The sequence below is a fragment of the Cannabis sativa genome, chromosome X (assembly GCF_029168945.1).
Source record: "Cannabis sativa cultivar Pink pepper isolate KNU-18-1 chromosome X, ASM2916894v1, whole genome shotgun sequence".
NCBI lineage: Eukaryota > Viridiplantae > Streptophyta > Magnoliopsida > Rosales > Cannabaceae > Cannabis > Cannabis sativa.
In genome coordinates, this window is record NC_083610.1 from 16,676,325 (window position 1) to 16,695,092 (window position 18,768).

An 18,768-nucleotide genomic window follows, 5' to 3' on the forward strand; every position below is an offset into this window, starting at 1 on the left:
TTTGAACTTGGGCCACTCTAGATCCCGAAGTGATGGTAAGTCTTCCATGTCCCGAAAGGCATAATGAGGCAGATTATATCTGCGTGTATTCTTCAGTCTTGATCTATTCTCGGACCTTCAAGGCTTCTATGTGAGAAAAAAATTGATTAAAAAATTATTTCAGACGCTAAAACAAATGGAGGTGCATCAATACATCTACTTGTCCATTATAGTTAGGACTGTTCATCCGATCCAATCCACACTTTTTTGGTCAAACAACATCCAATCCGCACTAAGTGCGGATTTTATTTTTTGGATCCAATCCAATCCGCACAATAGCTCAAATCCAATCCAATCCAATCCGCAAAAGTCTGGATTGGATCGGTTACTTTGGATTGGTTACTTTTTAATATTAAATTATTTAATATTTATAAAAAAATATTTTTTTTTTCACATAACTAGCAACAAAATAAAATAAATTATAGTTATTTTATGTCTACAACAACACATTAAATTAATAAAATAACAAATAAAAGTTTTAAAGGAAAAAAAATTGTATATATAAAAAAATATTTAATTTTATTTTAAATTGTATGTAGAAAAACAAATATAAGAAAAGAATATACATTTTATCTATTAAGTTTTGCAATATAATTGTATTATATGTATTAGACTTTTAAATTACTATTTTCTTTACATTAAAATGTTATTTGTATAAATAATTTTTTAATTTTGTTATAAATATGTGTGGATTGGATTGAATCGGTTACTTTTACATGTCAATCAACATCCAATCCTCACAAATGCGAATTTTGAATTTTCCAATCCAATCCAATCCGCACAAGTGCGGATATCCGCACTTTGCGGATTGGATTGGATTGTACGGATTGGATTGGATCGGCTATTTTATGAACACCCGTAATTATAATATTTCCCATATACAAAATAGAACTTAGTTACATTTGTATCAAAAGAAATCTATGAGTCCATTCAGAAAAAAAAAAAAAAATCTATGAGTAGTGGAGTATTAAAGAATATAATAAATTTTGTCAATAATAATTAGGCTAATTAGTAATTTTTTTCCCCGAACTTTGACATGTACTAAATCGTGCCTTCTGAACTTTTTTGGCCGTTAGAAATTCCCCTGAACTATTGAGATTGTTAAATTTAAGGACTTCTGTCTAATTTTATTCAATTTTACTGTTTCAGTGATTGTTTATGTACTAAATCATGCTACCCAGATTTTGATATCTACCAAATCATGCCCCTCAAACTTTGATATGTATTAAATCATGCCCATAAACTTTCATTTATGTTAGAATTTTTTACTAAAATTAGATAAAAGTCCTTAAATTTAACAATCTTAATAGTTCGAGGAGAATTTTTAACGGCCAAAAAAATTCCGGGGGCATGATTTAGTACATGTCAAAATTCGAGGGAAAAAATTGCTAATTAGCCTAATAATTAACTTCTAAAGTTTCTAAAGTTTCATGTGAAGAATAAATAAAAAGGGCAAAATACTCTTTCATGCTCAAATCGTAACTAAAAAATGAAAAACCGAAAGAGAAGTTGAAAATCTTTGCATGGACCAAGCAACCACCTTCGCTAAAGCTCTACTCAACAATACCAACAATCCCAAATTGGCATGGCTTCTCTTCAAACGTACACTTTCCTCCCCCATTTCTACTTCTTCCCATCTCACTCTTCCCTCAGTACCCATCCTCGCTCGTATCCTTGTTGGCGCCAAAATGGACCAAGAAATCGACTCTCTTCATCATCTTCTTCTTCGAACGGAGCCCCCTGAAACTGCTCATGCTTCTGTTGTTTCCTTGTTGAGAATTTTGGCCAAGTTGGGTGTCCCTGACAAGGCTGTTTCTCAGTTCAAATCACTTCGATTGCGGTTTCCAGATAAGCTTCCCTCTGCTTATTTGTATAATTTGCTTCTCGAATCTTCTGTTCGTGCTAGAAATGTGGATTTTGTGTTATGGTTGTATAAGGACATGGTTGTTTCTGGGGTCGACCCGCAAACTTATACTTTTAATCTTTTGATCAGTGCCTTGTGTGACTTTGGTCATGTGGATGATGCACGGGAGATGTTTGACAAAATGCGTGACAAGGGTTGTTGTCCGAATGAGTTTAGTGTTGGACTTTTGGTTCGTGGGTATTGTAGAGCTGGGCTTAGTGACCAAGCCTTGGAGATTCTGGATAGGACAAATGATATTTTACCTAATAGGGTTGTGTATAATACTTTAATATCTAGTTTCTGTAAAGAAGGTAGGACTGAAGAAGCTGAGAAATTAGTAGAGAGGATGAGAGCTAGCAATATGTTTCCGGATGTTGTTACTTTTAATTCTAGGATTTCGGCTCTTTGTGACTCTGGCAAAATTCTTGAAGCTTCTAGGATATTTAGAGATATGCAAATAGATGAAGTGTTGGGTCTGCCCAAGCCAAATATCATAACATATAATTTAATGTTAGAAGGATTTTGCAAAGGGGGAATGTTAGAAGAAGCGAAGTCCTTGTTTGAATCTATAAAGAGGAAAAGTGATGTTATGCATTTGGAAAGCTACAACATATGGTTGTCGGCTCTGATGAGGAGGGGGAAGTTGTTGGAAGCAAGATTGCTTCTTAAAGAAATGGTAGACCAAGGAATAGAGTTGAGTGTATGTACATATAACATCATGATTGATGGCTTATGCAAGGGTGGAATGATCTCTGATGCAAAAATGGTGATGGGATTAATGATAAGCAGCGGTATCTCCCCAGATGCAGTAACCTATACTACTTTACTCCATGGGTACTGTAGGAGAGGGAAAGTTTTTGAAGCCAACAGAGTTCTGCAAGATATGATGATGAATAATTGTGCTCCGAATACTCATACTTGCAACATTTTGCTGCACAGCCTGTGGAAGGAGGGGAGAACGTCAGAGGCGGAGAAATTGCTGCAAAAGATGAACGAGAGAGGTTATGGTATAGATACGGTGACCTGCAATATTGTGATAAATGGTCTCTGTAATAATGGGAAATTGGACAAAGCAATTGAAATTGTGAGTGGGATGTGGACTCATGGGAGGGCAGCTCTAGGCCACTTAGGGAATTCTTTTATTGGCCTGGTCGATGATAGTAATAATGGTAAAAACTGCAGGCCTGATTTAATTACGTATTCAATCATAATAAGTGGATTGTGCAAGGCTGGGAAGCTTGATGAAGCCAAAAAAAAGTTTGCGGAGATGATGGGGAAAAAGTTGCATCCTGATTCAATGATATATGATACATTCATACATAGTTTCTGCAAAGAAGGAAAGATAACATCGGCATTTCGAGTTTTGAAAGACATGGAAAAGAAAGGTTGCAGCAAGAGCCTGCAAACTTACAACTCGTTGATCCTTGGTCTAGGGGGTAAAAATCAAATATTTGAAATATACGGGCTGCTAGATGATATGAAAGAAAAAGGAGTTTCTCCTGATGTTTGTACTTATAATAATATGATTAGTTGTCTCTGTGAAGTGGGAAGAATCAAAGATGCCACTTCTCTTTTAGATGAAATGCTGCAAACGGGTATATCTCCTAACATTCCTTCTTTTAAAATACTAATCAAAGCTTTTTGCAAGGCATGTGAGTTTGAGGATGTACAGGAGGTATTTGAGATAGCGTTGAGCATATGCGGCCATAAGGAAGCCTTGTATAGTGTGATGTTCAATGAATTTTTTCTTGGAGGGGAAGTATTAAAAGCTAAAGAAATTTTTGAAGCTGCATTGGATAGAAATCTATATGTGGGGAATTTCCTTTATAAAGATCTTATTGATAAACTTTGCAAAGATGAAAAGTTAGAGGAAGCAAGTGGCTTAATTTACTACATGATTCAAAAGGGATATGGGTTTGATCCTGCATCATTCATGCCTGTGATTGATGGGTTGGGTAAGAAAGGAAACAAACACGAGGCTGATCTGCTTGCTGAGAGAATGATGGAAATGGCCTCAGAAGGTAGTGTAAAAGATAAAATTTACAGACGAGGAAGGATTGCTAAAAAGTCACGCAAGAGTGGTGGAAGTGATTGGCAGGCCATAGTGCACAGGTATGGGTTAGGGATTTTACTTTTATAAATTATTTTTGCTTAATTACTTGTGATCCATATAAATTTTTAGTTGTTTATCTTCATTGAAATTCTATATTAGTAGTATCACTATCTGAGTATGGGTGCATTGCTACTGGTGCATGACCAAAGGGAAGACTAAATGGTCATGCGTTTTCTGTTTGTGGAATCAGTCTGTTTTGTGCTTTTATACTAAGAGTTGTTCCAGTCTCCGATCCATTATAAATGATGGCATCTGCTTTGACGACTAAGACAATATTTCTTTGAAATGTCAGAAAAATACTAATAACCTATTTATAGTCTGTTTAGCTGTTTGACACTGATTTCTAACACTTCCCTTATTATTGTTTTTATCTTATGAAATTTTTACTTACTATATATCTTACTTTCATTGGCAGAAATGATGGCAGTGGTGTTGCACTGAAAACTCTTAAAAGGGTAGAGAAAGGCTGGGGTCGTGAAAGTATATTAAGTTCGCAGCCACAACAAAATGAGTTTCATGGTTACTAGGACGCTAACAATTGAACCTTTCAACTCCCTGCAATAGCTTGTTGGAACAGCCAGAGGACTTACTAATTGTTGATCAGCTCTAAATCTAGAGGGTTTCCCCTACAATTTATTGAATGCAGAAAGGGAGGTTTTGGTTATTCTATGCAACATTATCAGTTAAGATCTCTTTTAAGGTTTGTTTCTTAGTATGCTTAAAATTATTGCTCTGTCTTGCTGTATGAATGTAAAATAATTATTGAAATAAGTATATTAGAAAACTGAAAGAAAGGAAGGAAAAATTGATTCAGCCCAATAAAAATGTGTTTTTGTTTCTCTACTTTTCCGTAGGATTATGTTACTAAAACTAACTAGCTAACTAATAACTAAATAAAAACTAACACATGGAGGTATAATTAATAAAACCTTTTCAGAAATTAATATTTATAATATTTTTTATCAAATCATGTTAGTATTAGGTTACAGTTAATTTATTAATTATTTTTAGTAAATTTTTAAATTAATTACAACCGTCTAGTAATAATTCAACGACTAAAAGTAAATGTAATTATCATGATTATATTTTATCTAAAAAAAAAAAAAACTATCATGATTATATATTAATTGTCACCATTGAAACTTGCTTCATATGTATATACTACTAAGATTTATACTTGTATCTGTTTGGTTAGAAAAAAATAATAAAATCTTTAAAGGCATCGAGTGTTCATTAGAGGACTTATGGGAAAAAATCAGATTCATCCTGGACGCAACTTGGGTGTACAAGACAATATTTTGAGCATTTATCATTCTTAGATTTAATTAGAGAATGAAAAACTTCGATGTAATTTTCATATTTGTTTGGTCAGATGAGTATCTTTTACTCGTGTGCTATTTTGGGTTATGATTGTTTGAGTGTCTTTTTGCTAACACTTATGTAACCATGGTTTTCCTCCGCCACAAGTGAGGTTTTTCAATATATAACCGGGAGGGAGGGGTCAGTCTAAGACAAATGGCCTCTTTCTTTTTTTCAAAAGAAAAAAAAAAGTGTTCACAGTATCCGTTAAGTAATTTTTGTATGTATCAGGGGTTATGGAGCCTGAATTGCTAGAAATTCCTCTCTTGTACTCTGTTCCTCACTAGCATTGCTCTTGTGCTTTGTGTTGGTCTAGTTCGTTTTAATGTGGAGACATGGCCAGAGAAGGTATCACATTCTTTCTCCCACCTTTTTTCTCAGTATAAAATATATTGTTCTTGAAGTGGTTATTTTTGTACAAGTTGCACTCATTAAACACTGCATATGCAGAAAACTTCTTGAGATTCATTATGCAATTTTGTTGGAACAAAACAAAGTCCTGTCTATTTGTGGAAGTCTGATGTAAAAATCATTGCAGCTTTGGGTAGGCCCTGGAAGTAGGGCAGCAGAAGAGAAACAGTTCTTTGACAGCCATCTTGCTCCCTTCTACCGAATTGAACAGGTTTCAATATTGCTTTTTATAAAGTCTTACTTTTTTATGGCTTCCATGGTTTTATTTATTTATTGCCCTTCTTTATTTTTCATGGGAAAACATTGTCATCATCCATGTGTGTTTGCTCTTTAAAAAAAAAAAATCCAGATGCCTCATAATGGATTTTGATGATTTGTAATGATCTATATATTTTTTTTTACATCACTTTTCTGATATTATCCCACTATATTTATTTCATTTGTTGTGATTTTAGTTCATAATAGCAACCATTCCTGCTCCGCATCTGGGAAAGCAACCAAGTAATATTACCGAGGATAATATTCAGATACTCTTTGAAATACAGAAGGTAGTATTAACATCGTCTCTTAGATAAAGCACCAATTTGTATCAAATTCGTGCCCGCTCCACACACATATATATGATTTGAATTACCAATACCATATAGTTAAGTAGCTAGACAGACTTGTAGTTGGTACTGCTAACATGGCTGCTGCTGCTGCTGCTTTCAAAAGGACTTGGTTCAATTTTCTGATTAGACGAAGCTTGTTGAAGGCACAATCTCATTTTCCAGTTTTGAGATTGACTGTGAATTTCAAAGCACTCTTGGAGATCAGCATTGCAGGTCAACAAAATCCAGTCTCTGTCATCATCCAAGTACTTGATATCAATCATAGTAATGTCATCAAGACTAAATCTCCTCATAATCTCGAGCTGCAGCTCTTTGTAAGAACAGTTGGGTATCAAACTGAACCGGATCTTCTTGTCACCATAATTTGCTTTAACTCTAAATGCAAACTTATCTCTTGAGGTGATCCCCACATTTTTTTCAGGCAGCAGAGGCAAAGTTTGATGCAAAATCTGATTCTCGGTTCGGCTGGAGGCAAGTAATTCTCCATGACCACTACAAGATCTGTTGAGAACCAGAGAAGAGTCCTCTGTTATCAAAGAGTCTCCATTAAACCCATCAAAAGTGGTGGTGGAGTGTAGCTGAAGTGCAGATACTTCACTGGACATGGATGATAGAGGTTTCATGGCTAACCCATGATTATATTTATATATGCCACTCTCGAGTTGAGAGTTTGATTGGCTATTTAATTGCTGATGGTTTCGGTGTTCACATGGATTGATTGATGAAGAAGAATCATCATTGTTTTCTGGAATCATTGGAGAGTTAAGCTGTGGGATGCTTGAGTAAAAGGATCCAATTTGAATAGCTCTGTCAGCACCTTCAACAGAATTGATCATGAGTTGAAGTTTCATCAATGAGTGGCCAACCTTTTTGATCTTTCGAGATGGCCATCTAGTTATTCCATGTTGCCTGCATATCCTTTTCAGAGTGGTGGGGCAAACTACAGTTGAAAAAGTTCAATAATTAGTATATTTTATTGCTTAAATCTAAATAAATGAATGTAAACTCAACCAATATAAATATATTTATATAATGGTTAGTTTTTATAAGGGTTTAATTTAGAATCTTGAACAGATATCATTCTAGTTTCAGCTCTAATCATTAAAGGCTTTTAAAATTCCTTTGTTTTCGGGTAAAAGTGATATTTTCAACCATTTTAATATATTTTCCATAATAAGCATTAACAGATAGCTAATGATGATTAGTGAATATGAATTACATGTGATATTTTATTTCTCCTACCTCCTATACACTTAGCAGCGTCTTTAAGGCTCCCAGCAAAGTACTGCCTAAGAACAGACAAGCTTATATTCTCTGTACTTCTAGTCCTCTTCTCCTGTGCTTTTCTGGCCCCAGAAGAGCTATGCCCACGAAAATAGTAAGAATCTGCACTTTCATTACTGGACTCTTTAGACACAGAACACTGCTGAAGTTGCCCAAAATCTATAGACACTTTCCCTTTGGGCAAATCTCCATGATTCAAGTTGAATCCATGAGGTGTCACCCTGAACTCTTTTCCGGGCTCTTCTGTCAGAGAATCTAGTGAGGCTGAGACCTCTCTCCCATGCTGCTGTGCCTCCACCACAACATGATCAAAACAAGAAGACTTTTTCCCTGAGGATTGATCTCCAACAGGGTAAGTAGTAGTATTAGCACTCCATAGTTTCAGACCCTCTTCTGGAGTAGAAACCGTTGTTTGATCCCGAGTCTGTAACATCACTTGATCTTCTTTAAGCTCTTTCTCTACAACAACACGTAAACTCTTACACTCACAAGCTTGCTGTATAAGAAATGATAAAGAGTTGGTCATTTGCTTTTGCTCTTCCTGGTCTTGGCAATCCTTAGGCAAGAAAAGCTCCAATACGAAACCGAAGGAGGAGACCCCAGTGTAGACGCTTCTTAGAGGGATGGCCAAGGCTGCACGTAGGCCAAACATCCTGGCATGGTGAGAAAGAAGGTATTCTTTTTGGTCCAAGGCAGTTATGTCAGTGGCAAAACAAGGCTTGTTGCCGGTAAAGGCTGCACCAACTATGCCTTGATTGCGAAACAAGTGATGCTGCTGAGAACAAGCCTGGTGGAAGCCAAGGAGTTCGAGATCTGAGACTAAGCTGGCTGAAGAGACGCAACGAGCATAGTTCTCGCCTGAGTGGCCTTGTTGGTGGCACGAAGCCCATGTTTGAGCTAACGGTATTCTATGAATTTCGCAAACTGATACCAAAACCTCTACTATCTCATTCAACACTACTTGATATAGCTCATCACATACCTGAAACAAAAAGAAAAAGAAGAATTACTATCTCAATAAGTTTTATCAACACCTTTGGCCAAAAGCAAATAAGTTTTCTTTTCATTTTTTAATATTGATGTTTCTTAACAAGGTTTTACATTGGGAGGACTGAAGTTGGGCATGCTTGGAGCATAAACAAATATTAATTTGAGGAAAGAAGTCCTCTCGTACGTATGTAATGTTTGTGGAATTTATTTTATATAATTATATATGTCCTTTATATATAAGTATGTGTATGTACGAGTCTATGAAGACAGAGAGATATTTATATGAAAATGCTTTTAGGTATTTATGTTTTCTTATTAGGGAAAAAGTAAAAGAAAGGAAAAACAGATTGAATCAACTACTAGTGGTAGGAGATAGCAAGAATAATGCTACAAAAGTTGGGCAAGGAAAATGATTACAAAAATATGTACGTGTGAAGTCAAAAATTACATCAAGAGGGTTACAATTTTCATAAAGCTTTCAAAATGAGACCTTTGGGGATGTAAAGGGACGCAGACGATTATAGATTCTCCCCTTTGATATGACACGAGACAACCCTACGATATGCTATAGGTCAATAAAAGCTAAAGAGCATTTATAAGCCTTGCATTGCTAACAGCACCATATAATGGCTAACACAATTTTGATATTAATAGTTGTAAGTAATTAATATAAAATTGCTGAAGAGTATGATTAGTGTCTAGCTCCATCCTTAAGGTCAAATTACTATTAGTTAATTAAATAGTGAGTCCTATATAACTTAAGAAAATAAGTTTTAGGAAGAGAAATGCTAAAGGGCACCAGTGGTACTTAACACTTTCTTATGTGTCAATATCGCTATTGGTCCAATTAAGTATCGGGTCCCATAAAGTTTAATATAATAGCTTTTAGGGAGTATTGTTAGCCAATCGCAACGCGACATGTCGAGAAGGTGCTAGGCACCACTAGTGCCCAATAACAATGCTCTTTTAGGAAATATCGTTAACCAATCATAAGGTAACACCTATAAAAAGTGATACGCACCACTGGTGTTTAATAACAATACTCTTAAATATACATTATACTTTATATTAAAATATATAGTAGAATAAGAACTTAATTAGAGAGAATAATGAGATATTTGACTTTATAACTTAAAAATTGTTTTCAATGTTTTAAAAAACGAAAACAGCTTTTAAAAATTAATTGGGAGCGTTTGATAAAATTTCTATAAACTTTTTTGAAAATCGAATTAAAAAACATCAAAATATTTTTTTTTTCTATTTTCTAAAATAATTTTTATTTTTTTTGGCTAATATATATATTTTACATTTTCTTTCACATACTTGTCTCTGGTGCAGGGTGGGCTCTAGGGTTCGGGTCTAGGTTTGAGTCCGAGTTCTGGGCTCTGGGGTTCGGGTCTAAGTTTGAGTTCGAGTTCTGGGTCAAGATTCGAGCGGGGTCCGAGTTGGGATCTAGGCGGGGTCCAGGTCGGGGGTGGGGCTAGGTTCATGTCGTGGTATGGTGTAGAATATTGAAGATTTCTTTAAATAAAAATTTTTAATTAATTTTTAGAAAACATTAGTCAAATGCTATTACATTTTTGAAATAATAAAAAATTATTTCTATTCTTACTTTTGAAAAAAATATTGTGAAAAATTGAATACTAAAAATACAACCAAACAATCCCTAAGAGTGTGACCGTAGTAGTAACCAAGTATACAATTTAATAAAGGCCAACCAGAGGACATGTATTGTGTATACAATTGTATTCAAGGCTAGCCAGAGGGTGGGGCGGCCAGAGCCTAGGCCCCAAGCCCCACCAATTTGGAGGCCCCAAAATATTAAAATTAATATATATACAAAAAAAATATATAATATATACATTTTAGTTCAACAAGTGGAAAGTAAGAGAGCATGAAAATACTGGGAACCTTGAAGTGTTGGGTTTAGTTCTGTACTTAGTTCCTTTTTGGTTATTTTAAAAATTTAAGTGTTTTACATACATATAAGAATTAATATGTACATAGTTAGAGATTAATTTAAATTTGTAGAGCTTATCCAGGGTTTATTTTGTTTATTTATTTATATGACATAAGAATATAATATTTTTGAGCAAATATTATATTTAGTAAATTTTTTTATGAAATTACTCTAATATATAATGTATTCAAATTTCTGCACAATGACGTGACATCTATCTGGATGACACGTAGAGCACATTTCATCACCTGAATGAGCGATACTCCTCCAAATGAGTCGTATAAACAATTATGATACTTGAAGTCGTAAATAGAGGATGGGATGTCCAAACAGATCATGGATAGACATCAAACCATCTTCTCAAGCAGGTGGCTCGCATGCACTGACCAAGTGATGTGAGTTGGTAAGTTCAGAGATATATCTTGTATATCTCCAAGCTTGCAAGTCACAGCATAATCCCTACATTCTGTGATGGATTTGTATCTTTAGAGAAGAAAGACAACTAGCCTAAGTTTCTTACTTTGCTTACTGTAATTATGAAAATAAACTAGTTTCCCATTTTATTTATTATATATTTAGGGAAACTAATTTTATGTAATTAAACTCTATAAATAGTGGACTCATCTCCCTATTCAGGGACATGAATTTTACAGAGAGTTCTTGTTCATTCTCTCACAAGTCAATACAACAAAAAGAGGAGTAGGTTATTACTAACTATAAGGGGTCGAACCTCTATAAATATGGTGTTTTCTTTACGATATATTATTTACATTTTGTTATTTAATTATTCTCAATCACTTTAATTTAACTTACTATCATTGGCTTAAAGCGAGATCAATATTTTGGTACTTTCATTGAGAGAACAGATATAAGTTTTTGTCTTAAGTCTTTTTTAGGACACATGATGGTTGTGCAAACACGGAGGGGAAATCAGATTGATACAATTGATCTAATGGTGATGGATTCGAGCGTGCAGAAACCTACAAACCCAAGAGATCCAACCAAGACAGACCCTGCCCTGTTTAATCCTTATTAGCCACCAACAAGTCCACAAACTGTAGGTTAAGGAGTGACAACCCCTCTAGCTGGGTTCACTCCAAGCATGCAAGAAATTAGAAATGCCAGTACTGCAACAGAGCAGACCACTCCTGGTATAGGAATCCTGTCCATTACAAAATCTCAAAGGCTAGTCAGAGATGACACCAAATTGCAAAATTTGTGAGCTGCATTGGGGCTAATACAAGGCCACAATAACACTCTTCACTACGAACAACAAGATATTCGAGCAGCTATAAATCTTGCTTTTAATGAGCAAAGACGCAGTTTAAAGAGTGGAGGGATCGAGAGATAGAAGTCATGAGAGCCCAGCAGGCAATGATTAACAACCGTTCCAAACACACCACCGTATTGATCAGAAGAGCCTATCAAGTCACCTGCCAACAATTAGTGATTGATGCTTATATTCGCACTAGGCCACAACACGGGCCAGAAGAACGACCAGCTGAACATACTCAACAAACCCCAGATAACGGACCGTCCAATTCAAGGCCATAGGGTCAGACTATGGGCCAAATAGTATTTACCAACTTATTACTTGAGAGGGAATGATCAGCTTAACACCTGTCCTCAGACAGAGGTATCGGGCCAACCCATAATTCACAATAGTCAAGCACAAAAGCCTCTAGGCACATCAGTGTTTGATCGATGGGGCACCGTGCACGACCTCAAGAATAATCTGAATCGCAAAAGAGGATTAGACGGACAAGATATTCCTCCTACTACACAATTAGATCAACTTAAAAGCCTCGTTCAATGCTTGGCCGACCCAAAACTCACAGATCTATAACTCGACCGGACTAAAGGATCACCATTCTTGCTAAAAATCATAATGTGTTCCATGTGTCTATGTTAATGAAGTATACTCCAGATTCGTCACATGTCATTGAGTATGAGGCTATCCCTCTTCAGGAAGATGTGACTTATGAAGAACAACTTGTCAAAATCTTGGCGAGAGAGCTAAAAGTGTTAAGGAACAGAGAGATTCCAGTATTCATGGTCTTATGGAAAAATCACAAAGAAGACGAGGCTACTAGGGAGTTAGAGTCTGAGATGTATATGAAGTATCCTCACTTGTTTAATTTTCAACTTGAGGTTGTACTTTGAAATTTCAAGATGAAATTTCTTTAAAGAGGGGAGAATGTAAAGACTCGGTTGACTGAGTCAAAAAGAGAAAGATAAATATATATATGTATAATAAATAAATATATATGTATAAAAATACAAAACACAACCCCCTGCTTTGTCCTCTCTCTCTCTCTCTCTCTCTCTCTCTCTCTAGACCACAAAAGAAGCCATAACTACCACCACCACAACTTTTTGGTGACCACTCTCTGGCCACGTCTGACCCCATGCACCAGACCAATCGAACCCCAAGTGTCGGCGACCTCAACCCCCAAGCGGTGCTGCCCCTTTCGCCGCCGTTAGCCCAGGATCACAAGTCAAAGTTTGGAGGTTCAAACTTTGAACGGATTTTCCAGCACATCTGGTGTCCGTTTGACGAGTTGTCTTCACCACTAGACTCAGCTCATCTAGGAAAACAGCCTACACTAAGCCATTTCGCCCAACTGGCTAATTTTTTTGGTGATGTTTTTGTAGCTCCGCCCCTTTTGCGGTGAATTTCTGGCAATATAGTGTACTGTTTTGACAAACGGTTGGCATGGGTATGATCTACTCGTCGATGTGATCGTTTTGATATATACTATCCCCATTTTCAGCGATGTTTTCAATACACTAATTTCTACCGCCACCGATAGTTAATGTGCACTGCTTAGGTGAGGTTTCAGAACTCTAAATTTTAAATATACTCATATTCGATGTCATTAGACTCAGTTTTGAAAGTAGAATGCAATGATGATAATATTTAGCCATTTGATGGTATAGGTAAGAGTGATATCTAAGATTGGACTAAATAATTGAAGCTCGGGACTTGAGAGCTTAAGATCCTCTTTTGGACAAAGTTTAATGACTTGGGAGAGGTAGGGACTTAGATTGATTATTGGACTTATTTTTATATGTGTTAAATAACATTAGACATATTCCAATTTTTATAATTTACAAATTGTTTAAAAAATTAAAATTTTAATTTGCACATTTTTCTGGATTGTTTTGGGGCACGGAGTGCTAAATATATTTCTGTACAAATATTTATGCAAGTTATGATTTTTAGATTTATTCAAAATACAGCCGTTATGCTGCCGGACTTTCTAAAAAGTAAATATGAATATGTTTTTTTGTTATTATTATTATTTGTCTGTTTTGGTTATACTGATAAGAGTCATGTTGATCATGATTTGTGCATATTATTGTTTTGCGACCCAGTCTCTGTATCATCATAGGTAGATCAGATGTGCACTCATCTGTAGGCGAAAGACTTAGTATCTGTACATGGAGTGAATTGAATCTGAGCCTTGGTATTATGGTGGTTATCAGGTGCGACTACCCAGTTTTGTATGTCATTTTCTATGATTGGTATTGAGAGCTAGGAGTCTAGTGGATAGTGTGATATGCATTTGACGCTTGATTTTGTAATTATTTGTGGTTTCTCTACTTTATTTATACATTTTGATAATGGTTATGAGATATTTTATTTTAAAAGCTAACCATACAGGAATTTTATTAAATCAAGGGTCCTTTGATATTAGTTGTTTTCCTACTGGGCTTTATAAGCTCACCCCATATTTTCTTCCATTCCAAGAACTCAGTTTGATGCTAGTGGACGAGGATGGTACCGTTGAGGAAGAAAGTTGTTATTAGTTTAGTCTTATTCTACTTATTAAACTTCCAATGAAACTAATATGTATTTAAAGTTGAATGGATGGTCTGAATGACTTAAATTAGCTATGTGCTAGTTAGAAATGAGGAATGATGGATGCTAGATATTATTTTAATTTTTTATTGACTTATTAAATCTATCTATTCGATGACTACATAATTGTGGGGATATTATTGTTCTTTCATATTAATGAGTGGTCCTCATTTTATTACTAATATTTTCTTATTGATATAGGAGTTAATTTATTATTTTTAAATTAGTTTTTTAATATATAAATTAAAGGATCATTTATAAGTGTTATCTTCCTACAAGAGTAAAAGTGTGATCTTTGACCACCCAAATTATGGATATTACATATCTGCTACGGCTTAGGGCTTGAGTCGTGACATTTAGTCACAATATATGAATAATAATTTATAATAAGTTACAATTTTTTATTTTTAGTCACAAGTTTTGTTGTGACTAAAAGTAAAAAATTTTGTAATAATTAGTATAATTAAAGTGCAAGCCCTATATATAAATTTAATAATTATATAAGTATCAATAATCATTCAACAATATAAAATCACGGATGTACTCTAATAGCAATACTTTATAAAAAAAAAAGTGGTAAAAAGATTTTATATAAACAATACTTATTTTTACTTAATAATTGGTTAAATATTATTATTATTATTATTATTATTATTATTATTATTATTATTATTATTATTATGTTACTTTACTACCTTATTACTTAGATGACCAAAAATATAAATGAAAAAATAACCTATGTTAAAAGAATCCACACATATTTACATGTTGTATGCACGGTAACTATATCTTTTTTGTTTTTGAAATATTTAGTTCTAACTTTTCTCTAGAATCATTTTGTCTAAGGAATTGGTTTTGTTAATTGTATTAATTTTTTGTTTTAACTTTGTCATTTGAGATTTTGAGAATTAGTGTTTGTGATAATAAGAAATTTATAAATTTATAAAACAGTTGATTTGGGGCTCGTTTGGTACGCTGTATAAGGGTCGTATTGTATTAAATAATAAATAATACTATATGTTTGAATAAAACAATGTATTATATTAATTATTCCGACCAAAATTTTTAATACAATTTATGTTGTATTATTTAATACATAACAAATAGTCCGTCTTAGCTTGTATTATAATATTTACAAATGATTCAGGGTTAACCCCAATCTCCAACCCAGGCCCAGACTCGGGACCCGAACCCGAATCCAAACCCGAACGCAGACCTCGACTCGGGAGCTAGATCGGGACCCAAACCCTGACCTGGGACACGGGACCCAAACCTGAACCCGGACCCAAATCCGAACCTAGAACCAGAACCAGACCCAGACCCGAGTTCGGGTTCGGGACGAGACTCGGGACCTGGGATCGGGACCCCGACCCGGACCCAAGACCTAGGAGCCAGACCCAGACTCAAGACTCGGACCCCGACCGAGACTGGGACCCGGGACTGAGACTCGGACCTGGACCTAGACACGAACCCAAACCCAGACTCGAACCCTAGACCCGAACCCAGACCCAGGACTTGGACCTAAACCCGAGACTCGGACTCGGTCCCGGAACTTGACCCAGGACTTGGACCTAGACCTAGACTCGGATCGAGACCCAGATCCAGACCCATATCCGGACCCGGACCTGGACCCGAAGCCAGACCTAGACCCGGGACCCGGAGCCAGACCTAGACCCGGGACCCAAACCCGAACTCGAACTCGAACCCACGACCCGGACTCGAGACCCAAGATCTGCGACCCGGACCCAGACCCAAACCCGATTGAATTGAGACCGGCACCTGGACCTAGACCCGACCTATAGTTGGTGTTGGGGCCGAGTGTATTGAAAATATATTATAACTTTACACAGTCTATTAATACAAGTCAATACTAAATATAGCATTGTATTAAATAATATTAATACAATATAATATAATCCAACACAATACAATACAACGTAGCAAAGGAATCCTTGAACAATTTTTGAAGCTTTATTATTTTATGAAATATGAAAAGTACGTATAATTAATTGTTTTTGATTATATAAGTATCACTTATTTTGAACATATATATATAAAATAAAAAATAAAAAAAGAATATCAACTTTTTTTTTTTTTTTTGTGAGAGATCTAGAACCTCAACTATTTTAGTTTCATTAGCTAAAAAAAAACCTTATTTTAGTTATGCGTTTATTTATTTTTAGAAGTTATTTCTATAATTGATCATCAACTTAGTAAAAGACTTAACATTTCAGTGTAATTTAGCTAGGGACGTGGGTAGCTGGGTTTCCTTATCACTCCTAGTTAACCCCACGTCTGGTCTTCATTCGTGTTACTTTGGATATACCAACTATATAACAAATAATTAAATTAATAATACATAAATTTACTGATATTTTCTGTTTGAAAAATAAGTTTAGATATTTTAAAGTAGTATTTAGAAACTGAGGCTTAAAAATAGGATTGAAAATACTAACCACAGCTAGCACCACCGTGCCTTCTAATAAAAATAAAAACACCTCCTTTTATCTTGGCCGTACGTAACCGTTCTCAGTACACTACCTCCTTTCTTCTCTCATTCTTTTACAGATTAATGAAAATCAATGAACCATGCCATCATGATCTGAAACCAGCCCGGAGCAGTACTGTCTTCTTCGTTTTCGTTGTTGTGAGGTCCAATCATGAACTCGTGTCTAAAATGCGGAAAGAAGTTCAACTCACCCAAAGCAGTTCACGGCCATATGAGGACACATAAGATGACCAAAAAACTCCTTGCTTCTAATAAGGCTTCTGGTAGTAGTATGACAGTACTCTCCTCCATGGAGAAGAAAATCGCCTCCTATTTGATCCTGTTATCGAAAGGTCAGCCCAAAAACGATAATACTACGACAGTTGGAGCTAGTATTTTCAAGTGTACCAGCTGCCATAAGGTTTTCACTTCGTATCAGGCATTAGGGGGTCACAGGGCAAGTCATAAGAACTTAAGGGGCTGTTCTGCAATTAATGATAAATGTAGTCCCAGTACTTCCACTACTATTCCAGCTATAGAGAGTACGGCTGAAGAGGCTCAAACGACAATGTTTTGCCAAAAACGACAAGTACATGATCAGAATCATGAGTCTCCCTCTGGTGATCAACCAAGCTGCCCTAAAACTAGGGTTGAAGAAGTTCATGGCTTCCGTGGTATTGGGATAGACTTGAATAAACCGCCACCAATGGAGTCTGATGATGATGGTGGTGGGGTTATTCTCCAAATAATTTAGTCTCTCTTCAACTTTCATCAGGAGATCTTTCTAGGGTTTTAGGAGGTTAATTAATGGTCACAATGTTATTTGATTTTCTTTTTGTCTAGGTACTGTTATTAGTTTGTCATAGTGATTTTGAGTATTAATAATATTATTATTTAGTTAATTTTTCTTTGTTGATTTTGTCTTCATTAATTGGTGGAATGATAATCAATCAATAGTACTACTGTTCGATCAGGAAATTGAAAATCCAACTCAGGTCTTTTGTCATAATATGAATCGAGCTTGAAAACAACATTAAGGTTTAAAACGAAACCATTTTAATTTATCCACTCTTCCATTTTTATTGACTTAAACCCCAATGCCTATCTTCAATGGTAAAAACTAAGAAGTTTCAACAAACCTTGGAAATTGATACAAAATAAATAAATAAACCCAATAAATACATAATAAGTTAAGATCTAATTCTACCGAACTCCTACCCTAATCGGTTTGTTTAAACATATGATAGAATAAAAATTTATTATTATTATTATTTTATTGCTGAATAAAAATTTATTTATTTAATTATATAATAAGATAACATAAAAATTGTTTAATTTATCATTATATTATAAATTGATATAAATATACATATATTAGAGTGAAAAATTCATACATTAATTAGTTGTATAGAAAATTACAAAAATACATTTTTATAATTTTTTTCAATTTTTGTACAGATTTTAACTATTTTTGTAGTTTTTACGAATTGCTTTCACAATAATATTATACTATGTTATTTTCATTTTCATGCTACTTTATATTTGTATTATATTGATTACATATTGCTTTCATGAGATTGCATAAAAATGTAATTAGACAAATTCATAAAAGTAAGACATGGTTGGTAAAAATGTTAAAGAAAAAAAATTATAATTTTAAGTATCTTTTTGTTAGAAATTATTAATGTCACAATTGTATATATAAAAATGTGTATTAGGTTCAAATAAATAAGTCAAATTTATGT

At 34.8% G+C, this 18,768-nt stretch overlaps 3 protein-coding genes across 8 annotated transcripts; 2 read left to right on the top strand and 1 right to left on the bottom strand.

The window, feature by feature from the left end:
* The first annotated feature begins 1,485 nt into the window (after positions 1-1,485).
* LOC115702723 (pentatricopeptide repeat-containing protein At2g17140) lies at positions 1,486-7,516 on the top strand. 6 transcript variants are annotated; one of them, XR_009685321.1, is made up of 5 exons: positions 1,486-4,054; positions 4,471-4,737; positions 5,646-5,762; positions 5,865-6,759; positions 6,858-7,516. XR_009685321.1 is itself a non-coding variant. In XM_030630162.2 (2 exons), exons 1-2 carry the CDS (start codon positions 1,563-1,565, stop codon positions 4,580-4,582), a joined length of 2,604 nt encoding a protein of 867 aa, XP_030486022.2. In that variant the 5' UTR covers positions 1,486-1,562; the 3' UTR covers positions 4,583-4,898. The 6 variants fall into 6 exon arrangements, 1 of the variants encoding a protein (XP_030486022.2); XR_004008943.2 differs by having other exon boundaries at positions 5,865-6,036; positions 6,281-7,516; XR_004008942.2 differs by lacking the exon at positions 6,858-7,516 and having other exon boundaries at positions 4,471-4,755; positions 5,865-6,036; positions 6,281-6,420.
* Positions 6,162-9,049, bottom strand: LOC115702750 (protein NLP2). The gene is made up of 3 exons (XM_030630186.2): positions 8,822-9,049; positions 7,679-8,702; positions 6,162-7,376 (listed from the first exon to the last, which is right to left on the bottom strand). Exons 1-3 carry the CDS (start codon positions 8,843-8,845, stop codon positions 6,481-6,483), a joined length of 1,944 nt encoding a protein of 647 aa, XP_030486046.2. The 5' UTR covers positions 8,846-9,049; the 3' UTR covers positions 6,162-6,480.
* An 8,221-nt stretch (positions 9,050-17,270) lies between these two features.
* Positions 17,271-17,777, top strand: LOC115716807 (zinc finger protein ZAT9-like). Its single transcript, XM_030645715.2, has one exon. The coding sequence runs from the start codon at positions 17,271-17,273 to the stop codon at positions 17,775-17,777; it is 507 nt and encodes a 168-aa protein (XP_030501575.2).
* The last annotated feature ends 991 nt before the right edge of the window (positions 17,778-18,768 follow it).